Raw genomic sequence first — 16,568 nt, 5'->3', positions numbered from 1 at the left:
GCTTGGGAAGTGTGTACAGCATACACTAACTGTAGGGAGGAAAAGCAATTTATCACTTTCAAGAGGAAAAATAGTTGCTGAGGATAAAGAATCTCATAAAATTGTAATCAACTATGAAAATTGATAGTTTGCAAATCAAGAGACTGCTGAGTGTGGGGCATCATTTTCCGTGGTCTTGCACTTTGGAAAACATCAGCATAAATCAGAATATTGTATTCCTTGAAAGCAGTTTTAAAAAGCCATTCAATCCTCAGCCCAATTATAAGGGTCCAGTAGGACAAATTTTCCAGTAACAGAGAGATGTTTGAAACACGAAAGTTTTCTTAATGTGGATAAACAAAACATATAACGCTGCAGACTCCTTTCAAAATATAAATGGAAAGATTAAAACTTCTCAAGTAAATGATTAATCTATTAATTATTACTAAGCCCTGGAGTATATAGGTTCTATAGCTGCAGTGTATGTCTTTGGGGCTTGATACTGCCATCTGTGCTCGTCGTGTGCCTTTATCACCTGAGCTGTTTTATTGTAATGAATTGGTCTGCTCACGGGTAAGGTGCTACTCAGTATGCAGTAGTAGGCAATCTACCCAATCTCATACTTGTTTGAATGCTTCTTTTTTCCTCTTTTGCTTAAGATAATAACATTTTATATTGCCCTTGGCTACAGACACAGTAATGGTTAGCAATGATATATATTCACCAAGGGAAATAGCAAAGGATAATCCATATATTCCAAAATCTGGAGCTGAAATCTTTGCAAGTGGAAAGTAAAATGTGCTTACTGGGAATGTATTAATTTGTAGCAAGGACAGTAACAATGCATTCTGCAGTTTGCTGTTATCACAAGGCAGTTGTGTGCAATAATTTAACTGTGCAATGAATTATGTAAGACAAGGGAGAAGAAATAAAAAGTTTAAAAATAGAGGGAGCAGGAAAATTGTAAGAGAGTGGGAATGAAGGTGCAACGCGTTTTTGTAGGTGGAAACAAGCAAAAAAAAACCCTTATTAATCACTTGTGAAAAGACATCTTGCTATAGTTTTAAGTTAAGCTAATTTTCATGCAGAATATTGATTCAGTTTCTAGGACCCCTGAGCTACCTCCTGCAGTATAAATCTATTTTGTTTTTAGCTCTGCGGGTAAAATAATGTGGATTACTTACATGCAGACTAACACGGTGTGAGGCAAAAAACTGAGAGATGCAAGTAAACTCTGCTTTGCAAAGGAGTGCCCAGTTTCTAGGGAGCATGGTTGTGGTGGCAGTCATTGGGAGTGTTTACACGAGTGCTCATATGAAGAGGAAAGCCTAAAGCAAAGCATTGTAAAAAAAATACAAGCCAGTGCTGGTTTTGAGAGCATTAAACAGGTGATGTCTGGGATGGGCTTTGTCTGCTTTAAGGGCTGGTGGGTGAGAAAACAACACTAGGCTTGAATTAAAATTGCTCGGGTGCCTTTCATTTGGGAGATGTTGGAGAAGGGCTTAAGCCCAGCTGGGCGGAGCTTCATCTCGCCTGGAGACGGGCAGGCACGGGCAGGTGGCCGTATCCTGGCAGGAGCAGAGCTCTGTACGGGGCATGGGACCTTGCGGGCTTTGCTCCGGAGCTGATTTTCTGCTGGCTGGGTGCAAGCGTGGGCATGCAAGTCTGTCTGACAGAGGCTGGGGCAGCAAACCCCCGGGCAGAGCGGCTCAGCATTGCTTGTGAACTGGAAGAGGCAGGTTGTGCCATCTGGAGAATTAGGGCGGTACCTGAGGACATGAAGTATTAACTGTCACTTGACTTCACGCAAGTTGGGGCATCTAAATTCCTTGGATATTACAAGTTTTTTCCTATGCATGTGTAGGAGACAAGCCATCTCTCATCTATGAGTCTGAGTAAATCATGTAGGCTTTCAGTGGACCTCAGTTCCTAAATCATTTTGTTCTAAAAATGTTACTAGTAGCACGCAAATCATAGGCAAGACAAACATTGGGTGCAGGACCTTCATAAAATTCTGTCGAAGTGGACAAAAATTACTGTCTTTATCCTATCATGCCTGGAGACATTGACTCGGAGAAATTTAAATTAATTTTCCAAGGCACAGACAGAACGAGAAGCTCCTGACTCTGTTACTCCCAGGAATTGACTGGGCACTCTCTTAAATAAGGGGGGGGGAGCTCTGACAGCCGCCAGCCGTTTCCAAAAGCAGGGCGCTTGATCTGGCACCTCCCGGAGTCGGGAGGAGCTGCAACCCTGACAGTAATGGGAGGAGGAGGAGGAGGTAAAAAGCTGGTAAATGCTTTTATTTGAGATTTGAAAACTCGATTTAATAAACCAAACCTTGTCTTTTTGGTAACCTCCTGATTAAAAAGCTCTGGGATGGTGTTTTACTCACTGCTCTGCATCTCACCGCTCCTTCTGGAGTTAAGGAAATAGAGGAGGGATTAAGCCCACACATCCAGTGCAGACCTGGAGTTTGAAGCCATTCCTTTCCTAGAAGTCCTCATTTTTTTGTCTCTTCAGTTGCCCCTAGGTGTTTCCTCTCAGATTACACTTGAACAATCTCTCACTTTTAAAGCTATAAAACACAAGTAGACTTGAGGGCTTTCTGTGGTGGCTGATTTCCTTCCAAGCTGACGACTCGGCTCTGGTTAACACTTGACAGCTGGTAGGTAAGGCAGAAGTAAAATGCATCTCTCTGTAAGGCCCATAAAAAAATAGAAAGATGGAAAATGTATGCTAGTGAATGTAATTAGTTAAAGTATCTCCATATGGGTATGTAGACACATAGCAAGCTGCAGACACAGATTTCATCTTATTCTAAAGCAGCTGTTAGGACAATGTGATTTTGCCAGTCCAGGAGCCTAATGCTGGACTTCAAAAAAACACAGCAGCAAGTTAGGTACCTTAAGCCAGTGGTTTCCAGTAGAAGTCTGTTATTAACTCATTTCTTTCAAAAAAAAACAAACAAACCACAAATTTTCCTTAATCCTCCACTAGTGATACAGCACAGCCTCATGTCTCCTTTTCGTACATCCCTTGAGGTGAGAGAGAGAAGGGTCTCACTGATCCTGCAGTACCACAGATGCTCTTTAAAGTGAGCGAGTAGTTAAGAAATAGTTAATAGGTGATCTTAAGCCTTGTTGATTTGAGCAATGAAGCAACATGATTGAAAATCAATGAACTTGTCTGAAATTGTAATATAATTAGGAGTTCTGTTAATTGAGTGTATCAAATAGTTCAGAGGGGCCTTCCTGAAACAATGTAAATCACGTTTTGAAAGCCTCTCAGAAAAAAAAAAAAGATAAGTTGATAAACCCTTAATCTGTTCAGAATAACAAGTAGTGGATGTACAGCCTATTCCTGATGGATATTTAATTAAATATTGAATAATGTGCTACTTCTAATAGGCAAGAACTCAGATTCCTTCCTTACTAGATTCAGTGAAGGTTTGGGTTTTATACTTTAGTTTTTTATCTATCTGATGGATCCACCTTAGGTTTTAATCCAACTTTACTTACATTCAGTCAGTCACTTAATGAAAGAAAGCAAGAACTATCGAAATACAACATCAGATATTGAGGTTGCTCCCTGGCATTGGTTTATTAGTTTACCCTTTTCTATTATTATGTTCTATTTTCTGCCCCTGTCGCTGAGCTGGAGAGAAGTCCTGTAGCTTGCACTGGAGGCTGGGATGTCGCCAACCTGCCCGGTTCGCAGCCCACACCTCTCCCACGGCGCCGTGTGAAGGCAGCGGCTCCGGAGCCACCGATGAGGGCTGGCACCGGGAGGGTGAGCTTAACGTCACTGATTCCTTGTTCCCCACAGTGCCACCAGTGATTCGTGTCTACCCTGAAACGCAGGCGCAGGAGCCCGGCGTGTCGGCAAGCCTCAGATGTCACGCCGAAGGCATCCCTAATCCCCGAATTACCTGGCTAAAGAACGGCGTTGATATCATGCCAAAACTATCCAAACAACTAACGCTTCTAGGTAAGAACAGAATTTTGATTAATTAAAGTATTGTAGACGGGGATTAAGGAGGATTATTTTGCCCTTTAAACTAGAAGTTCTTGTACTTTCGCTAAGCCACAGTTCTTTGGAAATTGTGTTACAAAACCCCTGTTCTTTCCTTTTATCTTTTTCTCCTGTGAATTTCTCAGGAAATACAGTATTGATTGTTGTAAGTGGTAACAGCGCTCGGTTAAAAGGCAGCGTGCCTGGTTCTCCACTGCCTCGTCTCTCGTGTACGGCTTCTGATTTGTGTGCAAATCAGAAGAGAAACGCATTAAATTATTTGTTCAGGTAAAAGCACTACGCTGGATGCAATTCAGCTGAGAATCGGACTGTGGTTCACTCCTCACAGCCACCTCTGCAGAGAGAATCAGGCTCCTGACTCCTGTTGGTCCTTGTTCAAATGAGGGTTCCACAGATGCGATGAAAGGCAAAAAGAGTTATTTGCAATTTTTGTGTAAAATATTACAAACCTCCCCACCCCCACCCCCTGCTCTGGCTGTGGTGTATTGCAGCCCTCCACCAGTGTTGGCAGGACGCTGGGTGCCGTAGCTCCAGAGCTGCAAGGGTCTTAGGCGACAATCCACTCCAGGAGGCTAAATGATAGGAGGGACTGTAGAGAGACCCCTCCAACCCAGGGTTTTGGGAGCTGATGAAAACCTGTTTGCGAAATTGAAGTTAATTTTTCTCTACTAAGGCCAAAGCATTTTTTTTGTAACAAGAAGAAATAAATGAAATGTAATTTATTGTTTGCACTTGGATTGTCATTCCTGGCGCGGAGTGTGTATGTGCTAATGGAATGAAGCAAACATCGGCTCTCGTGAGAATGCCCCAAATACTTCTAGTTATGTACAGGGAAACACTGTGTGCTGAAACCACCCTCTTGAGCCATCGCCGGGTGGCTGCAGCAATGGAAAGCAATTAAAGCAGTAAAAGCAATTAGCAGCAGTGAGGAACACTGTTTATGGGTGTCTTTCTTACAGCAAATGGAAGTGAACTTCATATCAGTTCTGTCCGATATGAAGATACTGGTGCCTATACCTGCATTGCTAAAAATGAGGTGGGAGTGGATGAGGATATATCTTCGCTTTTCATAGAAGATTCGGCAAGAAAGACCCGTAAGCTTAATTTTCCATATATTTATTTCTTGAAAGATTGTTTAAATTTAATGGTATACATGCAACTTAATAGTTCAGTCCATTGCATGTGGTATGTTGGGCTCTTACTGGTCAGGTAATGACAATTTTGCCTGGGCTTTGATCAGAGGATTGTATACTGGTTTGGGAAGGAATCACATGGGGGAGGTGAAATCTCCTCGTCCAGGATGATGGTGCCTTTCAGGTGCCAGAAGCGTACTGTGCATGGTACAGGTGACATCTTCACTAAAGTACAAATTGGCAATAGTTTTAGATAGCAGAGAATCCAAAATCCTAATATTTTGTCAAAATTTAGTTGGCTTCAGAAAATAAATTTAATTGATTTCTGTACAAGGCTTCTTCTTTTAAAGCCAGTTATAAGTCAAAGTTCTCAAATATTCAGATGCTTGAAAAATGTTCTGATTTAATTATTTATTTTACCTGTATTTACATCACTACTGGCAAAAATGGGTTTCCCTTGGTGTGATATCATCTTCCACATCAAAGACAAATATTCTCCCAGCCACTCCTAGCTTACATGTGTCCCACAGGAGTGCGGTGTTATCTGACCACACTGTCCCTGAAACACAATTAATGAAGGAGGTGATTAGTTGCACCAGTGGAAAAGCTCCCAGGGGCCTGATCCTTCCTAATTCTGTTGTCCTAACTGCTTGGGAGATTGCCTGGCTTTATGGTGGTACTAAAAGGCCATGTGCAAATGGGATTTTTGCTACTTTTCTGGCTGTTAATACAGAGCGAGAATTGGAAATGAAGTTAACCATAAATATGTGCTCTCATGGTGATTATTTGGAAAATATATTCTATTCCTCATTAAGTAGATTTATGTACTCTTGTTAATGTCGGTAGGTTTTCCCTTGAATACTTGAGCAAGGGAATTACAGTATGTTGAGAAATAATTGGATGTATCTTAAACAGAGATTCAAATGCAGATGTACTTCAAAAGGGTATTTGATCCTAAAAGAGAATGTAGTTGCATGAAAGTCCAAGAAGAATTGCAGCAAAATGTGTTGTTGCTGTAACTGCCCATCTCAGGCTTCTGAAAGATGTCATGTTTCCTTACTGAACCTGCACAGAAATCGCAGCCAGTACCATACCTCCAGTTACACGGGAAGGTGACATCTTCTCTTTAGTCAGACTTTGATCTGTGCACGGGCTAAAGTTGACTTCATTTCCAGGAGAGGATTTTCCCATCTCAGAGTTTCAGAATTGTCTGTAGAAGCAGCAGATGTATTTAGACTCTCCTCCTTTCCTGATATTATATTTGAATGAATGTTACAGAGTTTTCACAAATGAAACAGTTCACGTAAACATAAGTGTTAATTCAGTTACTTGCTACAATGAGAATTTTGACATTGTTTTGTTGTTTTTTTCTTTTCCTGATTATTTTCTGGCGTTCCCAATTTTCTGATGCTGCAGTTGCAAACATACTGTGGCGAGAGGAAGGTACTGCAGTAAAGTTCTTTTGTCGTAGTGATAATGTGCTTGTCTGCGTTAATAATTCCATGATGGGCCATTCTCCACTGACTTGCCACTAACTCTTATCAACTTTCACAGTTACCAGATTAAGTACAGACCAGACATTTAAAAGCTAAACTATTCAAATAAGAGATGTCACTCTTGTAGTACAAATCGTACCTGTGAGTTCTTACATTTTCTCACTATGAAATAATAGATGACCATAAAATATATAAAAATGTGAATTTTATATAAACTACCACTAATGTGAGTAGCCTGAGATTCCCAAGCTGCATTAACAATTTCGCAAGTGTCAGAAGTGCTCCCAAATTGCCATAATTGAACAAGTAAGACACAAATTCAATACGCTGCATTTTTAAGCAAGCCATTCAAGCTCTTCCTCCTCAGTAGCATGTATTGATGTTTACTAGGTGAGCAACAAAAATTGTGTTCTTGACTGTTAGGCAAAAAAAAAAACCCACAACAAGTTTTGCTTCCCTCTATCCTTTAAGTCGATGCAGGGTAAAGGTTGTCCCATTTCTCCTTGTTTAATTGGCAGTTAAGATCTCTAGTTTGATCAAATTTATAGTGCGCCCTGCACAAGGTCAACATCTGTGTATCTTGGAAGGCAAATTAGAAAAAAAAAAACCTCATCCTAAACAGCTAGTTGACTCAAAGGATACTATGGAGGCACCTGAAATGAAAATTTATTAGATTTTGTGCATGCTTGTGCTGTCATAATGTTCAAAACACACAGTAAGATGCATCGTGCAAAGGCCCGAGGAGCTCCCAAGCAGCTCAGCCAGCTGCCTCTGTAGGTACAGTGCCCGGGGCATGGATGGGGAGCATCCATGGATGGCTCCTGGGTGCAGGGTCTCCACTCACTGGAGGAGGGTTCTTGGACTGAAGGCCAGGCATAAGCCAGTTCTTACACCTGCCAGTTGCGTATGAGGAAGCTGGGACTGTGGTGTCCTGCCAGCCTTGTGGAAAGGTCTCGGTGCAGTTACAGCCTGTCTGGACCACGTCCCCCTGCCCACTGCTAGCAGCCCTCCCTCCTGTTGTTCCTCTGGGAAGGGCTGCACACTCACGCTGCCTTTGGAGAGTGCAAAGACCCTTTCATAAGTAGTGCCTCCAGGTATCCAAGAAACTAGTCGTGCTTCACACCCTCAGCTTGGAGCATTCTGGGTTGCTGTGGCTTGCCCCAAAGGGGTTTAGGGGCAGAAGGAAAGTGGCAGACCTCAGTGACCGGTGCTACCTCGGCCAGGTATGCGAACACCCAACGCACACCTGTGGTCCCGCTGTTGGCTGCAGACACATGCACGCAGCAAACGCAGCTGGCTGGAGGTCCTGAGGCATGGCCAGCCACCTAAGACAGCTCTCTAGCATTTATTCCCAGATATGCCACCTACAAGTGCATGGTAATGAAGAGTGTCTCTTTACTGCTTATATTCCTGTAAATGGCGTTACGGGCACTGAGAACTGCTATTTCCCTTCTGCTTGAAAGTGAAATCTCTAGCACATCTAATCAGTCCAGCATCATCTGTATGATGCTGCATGGCTGTTTATATACTGCATCCCTTACGCTCCTCTTTAAAGGAAGTAGCTGGATAAGCCTACCAGATGTAGAAGTATAGTAATATTTTAAGAACAACTAAGAAGTTCATTGCAGAAAGTCATACTATAATTCTGCTAAACAATATGGACTTACTGCGTATCAACCTTGCACATTTTAAATAAAAGTATGAGAAATGTACAGGGAAAACACAGGCAGTAAAACCAGATTTACTATTGATGTTCTTAAACAATTCAGTATCTTCAGAGCAGGTTTATTCCCCTGCCTGGTTGTTCTGTAGTATTTGATCGGCACATTCATTCTAGACAAGGAATCCATCAAACATACTTTAGCATGTGAAATAGCATGTGAAATCTTGGCACAGAGAAAGCTGGAAGAGAGGAATGGTATTTTTGTTTTTACATTTTAACGTATTCTTTCAGTTCTAGTAAAATGAAAACTTACATTTAAGTAGCAATATTAACAAATGGATTGGTAGACTTGAGCTCCTTTAAAATGATCCCATCCTCGTGCCCACCAGGTCTGTAGTAATTAAAGCTATTGGGAAAATGCCTAGACAGAATATTGTGTAGAACAAGCTTTTGCAGCGAGTCGAAGTTTAAACACAAGTAGTTGGTCATTTTAAAAGTCAGTCTATCAGTCTGTTCTCCAGACCATTCACAGACCATGCACAATTAAAACCTCGAGAAATGAGTGCACATAGCATGACCAGCCGGTTAAACTTGGCACTGGAAGCACGTGCAATATTTACTCAGTGTACAAACTAGTTTTAAATTCTGTCCAGAGAAAACTACAAGGAGCCCAAATGTAAGGCAGAGATTGGTTTTCATGCCAGTGTTATTTCTGCAGTGAATGTTGCTTTCTTTATACTTGGATAAAGGGAGCATAGAGTGCCAGCAGGCAATCATCAGTTACGTGAATGTATGCACTTAAAAAGCTGAAAGCCTCTTTGTCACCAAATATAAGTTCTAAAATACTGGAAGCATTTAGATTAAAATTGAGGAAAATTGCTCAAGTATCAGATCTGAGGAGAGTATTCTACAGTGACAAATTTGCTCTTTGATCTCAAAGGAGGGAAACACAAACGTACACTCAGATAGAGACCGTATTCCTGAAAGAAAGAAAACTCTTGTTGTCATCAGGTGTCCTCCTGAAGTTTTCATAAAATAAAGACGTTAGAGTCAACTTTATCTGGAAGGGTTCAAATAAGAACTATTAATTTTAGGAGACCCTCCCCAGTCTTAATGGGGGTTTTGTTAGCTTAGGGTTTTTGTTACACAGGTGAGGTTTGTTGCATTTTATAAAGCCTTTAGTTTTTGAACTAGTTGTGTCATCCAACCTGAAATGGTTTCAGTCAAAAAGAGGAAAAAGAGGAACCCTCCTCATTAGTCCCCCAGTCCCCAATCTAGTACCTGCCTCACTAGTATAAATAACACAACTGAGCAAAATTTTCTATTGCCCACCTCAGTACTGAAATAATTCCCCAGACCGAGGAGTTGCAGGATGATCAGGAGTGGGATCTGTTTTACCGATGTCCGTGAGATTGTGTAGAGATGTTTACCCCAATGAGACTTGGCAAATGCTTTGTAAGTCACAGTAAAACACTAGTTTGTCTAGTAAAAAACCTGCTTTGTCCAAAAAGACAGTGTGAAGATTACTCTCTGAAAAAGTATTTTGATATAAATTGGTAAACTTTTTTAAAAAGAAAGTACCTGAATGGAATTTGTAATTTCAATCATATTTTTAACCAATCAGCAAAAAAACTTCTACTCGTTTTACTGTAAAAATAAGTTATGACTTGCAAAGTCACTAATTCTAAACCTACTGGGGCAAAATACTGTCAAAGTATTTCTGTGACTAATTAGGCCTTAGGTCTGAAACACACCCTCATTGTTATAGGATCATCAGACAAAGTCACACTACTATCGTGCATGAAAATAATAATAAGCATTTTCACAATGGTCATAATTTGTTGCCTGCCTGTTTCCACTTCCTAGGATTAAAACCCTTTACTCATGAAAATATGTGCACTCATTCCAGCCAGGGTCAAGTTCTGCCCTCGGATGTATTCACTCAAATCCCACCACAGCAGGTGGGAGTTGTGTGCATGCTGGGAGCGCAGATTTTGGTCCGAAGTGCCCAAATAAAATGTTTCAACAATATACTCAAAAAACATTAGCCTTTACTCCCTAAAGATAACCTAGTTCTCGATAGAAGTTCGGTAGCTTTTCTTCCTCGTGCATGATCCCTCACTGTGGCATCACATTTAAGGATCACGGCTCCTGTGCCCACCTGATGCCCTAACTGGGGTATTTCTGTGCTATGGTTTAGAGAGACTCAACGTGAATGTTGTCAGTACAGCAAACACCACGTGCTGAGGTGTTGTACTCTGAGGCTACTTATTTGGCACAAAAAGAGGGGGTTTTAGCACCAAAAAAAACCCCTTCTAGCCTTACTAAATACTACGCATTTTTCAAAATTGTCCAAAAGTAAGTTTATCCAAATTACACGTTTTCACTGTGAGGCTTTCCGATGATGATTTAGACCTTAATCCTGCAAACACTTCAGAGATGTGAGAAATTCTAGGTGTGAGCAGTGTTTAAAGCTGCCATCACAGGGCCAACCAAGGAAACTGTGACGCTGAACAGTGTTCAGATCTGTAGAACCAGAACCTTATTTCTCCATGCATAAAATGTAATTAATTAGAAATTACAAATTACCACATCTCCATATCACTGGCAGATAAGTACGCTATCAACATTACTGGGGGTGACGGTGGTCATTGCAAACACTTATTGGTGGTGGGATGAAAAAGATGAAATGATGCTTGGATCTTTCTGACTAGAGTGTTTGAAAAGATCCTGAACGTTTCTTAAAGATGCTTGTCACTGCAATTGCATGTAGCTGAAGAACAACTAAATTGTCAGTGTTTTGAGGCATTTCTGCATGACAGAAATGATAAAATATGATCTCCTAACAGCAAAGCAATGACAGACAGCCAGTTTTCCAAATCTCCTGGAATGCCCCAGTTGGATAAATGAGTGCTATTGCGATGCCAAACTACTCCACCTTTGTGAATTACAGTTTGCAAGATTTCAAAAATGTATTTGTTTTGGTGGCTACAGCTAGTTCATCCAGATAGCTTAAGAAAATAGAGAAATATATATATTTTCTTTCATGGAATAGATGTTAAGCACTTCCGTTTTGCAGCAGAGTTACAAGAAGTCATTACTTGTAACAGGACAACCTTCACATTAATTTTAACTAAAGCTTCTCTCTCAGTTCTCAAATTATTAGCAAGCTATTTTTAATTAAATCATAGAAAAACCAAAGTCATAATCTGAGGGAGTTAGCAATGTAATACAGACGCTCCTTGTAATGAAATCCCTCTGTGGTACGTGTGCACAAGATGGGAACATGGGTACTTGTGTACAGCCGCTGCCACCAAGGCAATGCATTTTTGAATGTGTCTGTACCTCTTCACTCCTTGAAGCCCTCGTTGTGACATGAAATTTGATTTTGTGAATGCACCGACTGCATCCAAATGACCAACTTTTATGTAAGGCAGATCTTGTTTGTTGGGGGAGGAAGGAGAGTTCTTAAAAAGAATCCTGACAGCTACGGATACATACTCAAAAAAAAATCTTACCCCTTTTGCTTTATCCCCTTCAAGGCCTGAGTGTTGGGAATATGTTCTATGTCTTTTCTGATGATGGGATCACAGTCCTTCAGCCAAACGAGTGCGAAATCCGGAGACACATCAGGCCCGAAGAGAGGATTTTCACAAGTTATGTAAGTCCTGAAGCCGGCAGCTGCGCCCAGCAGCTGGAAACTTCTAATCCCTTCAAAGGTCACTATTGCTGAAGGCACCATTCGGCAGGGTGGTGTTGGGGCTTGGTGGGCTTCATGCAGCATCCCTGAGGATGTCATCTTCTCCTCTTGAAAATTAAGGGAACCGTGTAAGTTATGAGACTGACATGGAGGATTACCGAGAGCACTGCAGAGAATCTGACTAGTTATCGTATCCAAATGTGGGCAGAGGCTGTCACTTGCCCTGTTTGAACAGTTTACATATCCATGCCCAAAAGTTGTCACGGGGCTGTGGGAAGTACAGGAGTCGGTACCGGGGAGCTGCACCCATCAGTCCCTGCCGCTGGCTGGCCCCTCTCGCTGCTGGCTCTGTAGCCAAAGCAGTGGGATACTTTCTGCTCTTTAGAAGAAGTTCCCCAGGTTAAACCACAGCAGGGAGGTGGGTGAGAATGCACAGAAGATGGTTGTGCCGTGCTGGTCCTCTGCACCTTCTGCTGCTGAACCGGGGACCTGTGCCGTCCCTGTTTGCTGTCTGGGGTTCTTTACCCAACCCTTGCTTTAGGAAACAACAAGGCGGAATTGTTCAGGTGACAGTAAACATCAAGCCCTGGCTCGTCACAGTCGAGCTCAACATGGCAGGTGGGCTAACACATGCCTGGAGGCCCTGGGAGGCCACTGTTTTCAGTGACCTGTGTAGGTGCTCCTGCGTGGTAATGTACACCATGTATATGTTCATGAAACTATCAGTTCTCAGAAAATATAGGTGCTGAAATACATCCAGAAATGCTTTTCTAATCACTCCATTATTTAGTTGCGGGGTTTTTTTAAAGGGGAAGCTGGGAACGTGACTCCCTTCTGAAGAGGTGGGCTCAGCCTTGCTCTCAGTTTCGGGAGGAATAAAAGGAGAGAATCGCTGTCCTGGTCCTGCAGGCTGGGCTGGGCTCTCTGCCGTGGTCAGCACCTTCTGTGAGGTCTCTATTCAGTATTTTGTACATCTCAATACATTTGTGGTTTATACTGGGTTTTTTCCACTGGATTTTAATGTACCTTAGTAGAAATCCAGACTGGTGCTCACCCCAGGACTGGTCCTTAGAATGGGCTTAATATTATTAAGCCACACTTGAGCTGCTGCTACTCAAAGACAGAAATCTTGTGTTTCTTTTCCAAAGAGCTGTAAGTATTGAAGAGGTGGTTCTGGAGAAACAGCTTGAAAAGAACAAAGGAGAGAGGGCACTTAAGGAAATAATGTCAGCACAGTGGTGGGCATAAAAGGGATTTTTAACGTCATTACTTGGCTGTCTTTCAGAGAGACCTCTAAGGGCTTCCTGCAGATATCATAGGGCCCTTTCCCTTGGTAGAGGGAGAATTGACTTTTTCTTCCTCATTTTTCCATTTCAGTATCTTGAGTGTCTGCCACATAGACAGTGACACCAGCCTGCAACTTTAAGAGGGTTTCCACAACAAAGGTTTCTTTATTTTCTATTAGAGGGCAAAAAGCAGATAGAGCAGCTGCAGCTGAGCACTGCAGCAGAAAGGCCAGTGACCTTTCCCTGCTCCTTTGGTTTGGGTGGATGCTGTGCTGTGAGAGCCCAAGCCCCATTGCACGGCTGAGGATGAGGAGGGCAGTTTGGAGACGGTCGGGTGCTTGGGTGCATGAATGGCTGCTGGAAACCCACGGCTGGGCTTTTGTAGTATCTTTTAGCTTACAGCAGCATAGATCCCCAGCCTGGCTGGAGCTCCAGAAAGCAAAATGCAGCCACACTGTTGAGTCTTGTGTCTTCGAGCCTTACGTGTGATCTCCACCAAGGCACCTAGCTGACAGAGCTGTGCTGCTTACAGGTGAAATCTTTTTATCCGTAATCACTGCTCTGATACAGACCTGGTGTTGGTATTGTTTTTTCCTCTACCTTCTCTTTCCCTGAACAAGTTCTGCTGCTCTAATCACTTTCCCCTCAGGGAGGTTGTGCCATTATTAAAAGTGACCCAGCTGTCGTACTGAAAAGATTTAAAACCAACAGTTGTGCTCAGTGAAATATATATGTGTTCATTTAGTTTTACCCTCATTTCCTGGTCCCACACAAATGCCCTTTCAAATAAAGCAACTTGACAGAAGGAGGAGTGATGAAGAGTACCCACGTGCAAAGGCTCGTTGATGAGATCACGTGTGACTCTTCAAACCTGGGGTACCAGTGAGCTCCCACTAAAGCCAGTACCAGTTTTGAGCAGGGCTGTGTGAGTGGAGGATCAGAAACAAAACAGGGCATCAGGAAGCCATGAACAGGATTTGGTCCAAAGCAGCAGGATTTGGTTTGTTTTGAACAGGGGAAGTTTCTGTGTTGGAGCAGTGGAGTTGCAGGACCCTGATTGTTTTGCCACGGTTTCCATGAGCACAAGTATCTTACAGCACTCTCTTCTGAGCCGAAGATGAAGACTTTATGAAAAATAGAAAGCTGTGATTCAATTAATGTAAATATCTGTTTTTTCAAAGCACAGAGTGATACTTCTATTCCTAATAAACGCTGACAGCACTGCAAATCTTGATGAACCACAGCGTACTTCAAAAGACAGATCCATAGACTGTACAGTTATTTAAATTCAGTGTGAGTTTGCAGGAGGTCCAGCTGTTTAAATGTCACTGGGTAGAGCTAGGCTGCAGTGTGGTACCTGATAAAATAATTATTTCATGTTTTCCAGGAGAGAAAGGGGGAAAATATCATCCCGATGGAATCCCCAGGGAATTTTTCCTATGGTTTTCAAGGCTTGAGCTTCTCTTACTGCTTCAGCCCCTGTACTTGTAGAAATTAAACCTTTTCTCCTCTTCTTTTTTCCCCCCTCAGGAAGAGATCTGTCCTAGAGCAGAAGGTGAAGGCACTCAGTCCTGCCTCTGGGCTTCAGCTGTCAATGTCAGAGACAAGTACATCTATGTGACACAGCCTAAGCAGAATAGAGTAATGATAATTGATATCCAGACTCAGAAAGCCATACAGGTACTTAAAAGGAGAACTCTTTATTCCCTGCTGACAAAAGACTTGATGTGGGACAAAAAAGAAAGTAGATCTTCGCCCAGTGGATCTGCTGGCATCACTAACAAGTTGGGCCCATGTTGCTTTCACCCATGGGGTCACACTGTTGTTTGCTGTTCTGTAACCTCACTGGCAGGAAAAATCTCATTTCTGGGTTGGGTACCGTAGTCTCAGGGCTGCATCTGCAGCCGGGCTTGCAGCTAGCGTGCTAAAATAATGCTGGGATGAATTTTTGGCTTACGCTTCCTGAGCCGCTGCCTGACCTTGGTTGTAAGCGGGCTGGGAAAAATGAACTGGTGTGGGTGTAATTCAAGCAGAAATTGGCCCCTGATGTACTGGCTATAAGTAACAGCATAAGATGGAGTGATGTCTAGCTGGAAAACGGCACTGAGCAGCCAGATTTTTCTGCTGCTGGTGATCCCCCAAATGATTTGAAGGCAAAGCAGCACAAGTAAGTGTAACAGCAGTGCATGGGAATGTCTGCAGTGAACTAACATAATATTTGTCATGCACATTTGTGTCACCATGTAAATACCTCTCTCTGGTTCTTTTTAAGTCCTTGGATGTTGACCCGTTGCCAACCAAATTACATTACGACAAGTCCCACGATCAAGTCTGGGTGCTTAGCTGGGGTGACATGCAGAAGTCCTCACCGACGCTGCAGGTGAGTCCTTATGCATCTGAGCCTTTGCCCGTCCTTGGCTTGGCGTCATCAGTAGCAAGCTGGTGGCTGGTTGGTTGCTGGTAATTAACAACATTTAATGATCTGGATATAAAGCTGCTCTTTCATTTGCATAATCTGGTGTGGTTTATTCATCCCTTCTCTGTCCATCCTCACATATTTTTCCTGCTGTTTAATTTGTTTTTGAGCAATGACTGTGCCGTAGGCTGGCAGCAGGATGGCTTTGTTGCCAAGGTCTGTTTTGTTTTAAGGCTGATGACAGAGCCAAGTGCCATAAAGTCATACAGCAAGGGCTGGCAGCTGCCGGCGAGCAGGACGAGCCTGCGACGCTCCAAGTCATTTGTGCAGCCTGCAGGAGTGCGGCTTGCTTTTAACTCGATCGAGGTCTAAAAGCAGCGGGCACCAAGGAGCTGCAAAGAGCACACTTTGTGCACAGATACCTGTTGCTCTCAGTGCTGGTGGGAGTGTTTCATCAGCGGTGTTGTCAGCCGGAGCAGCACACTCAAGGATAGACCTAAGGTAGGGACTAAGTGTGTTTTCACTGCAGAGCTGCAGCGCACCCTTCTCAGATGTTACCATTGGCTGCAGTTTTTCCTGTCTGCAGAGTTTGGGGGCATTGCATGTAAAAAGAAACATTAAAAGATGAATGCATTGGACATTGCCTCAAGATTCATAGCTCTTTGAGGATTACTAGCCTGTCACCTGTGTTACACATTGAGCAAAAACCACCCTACTCTTGAGTTTAGTAAAGGCATTTATCTCTTTGTATCTTCCACACAGGAGAAGTTCAGCTTTTCTGCCAGCACACTGAATTGCTACTTGTTTTCTTTAAACTCGTTGTGTCACTTGTGTCTCACAAGCCTTCAGCCTCCTTTTGG

At 42.7% G+C, this 16,568-nt stretch overlaps 1 protein-coding gene across 2 annotated transcripts in view; it reads left to right on the top strand.

Annotated features, from left to right (window-relative positions):
* The window catches only part of FSTL4 (follistatin like 4), a 236,378-nt gene that overhangs the window by 210,930 nt on the left and 8,880 nt on the right, over positions 1-16,568 (top strand). The window contains exons 9-14 of one of the 2 annotated variants that reach the window (XM_037398593.1): positions 3,808-3,969; positions 4,974-5,108; positions 6,564-6,590; positions 11,849-11,967; positions 14,823-14,972; positions 15,565-15,672. In XM_037398593.1, the coding sequence (XP_037254490.1) occupies positions 3,808-3,969; positions 4,974-5,108; positions 6,564-6,590; positions 11,849-11,967; positions 14,823-14,972; positions 15,565-15,672 (701 nt within the window). The remainder of the gene's footprint in view (positions 1-3,807; positions 3,970-4,973; positions 5,109-6,563; positions 6,591-11,848; positions 11,968-14,822; positions 14,973-15,564; positions 15,673-16,568) is intronic. The other variant, XM_037398594.1, reaches the window with a different exon arrangement.

This window comes from Falco rusticolus, chromosome 8, assembly GCF_015220075.1.
Source record: "Falco rusticolus isolate bFalRus1 chromosome 8, bFalRus1.pri, whole genome shotgun sequence".
Taxonomy (NCBI): Eukaryota; Metazoa; Chordata; class Aves; order Falconiformes; family Falconidae; genus Falco; species Falco rusticolus.
Note: the sequence above shows the minus strand (reverse complement) of the source record. Positions and strands in the feature narration are given on the sequence as shown.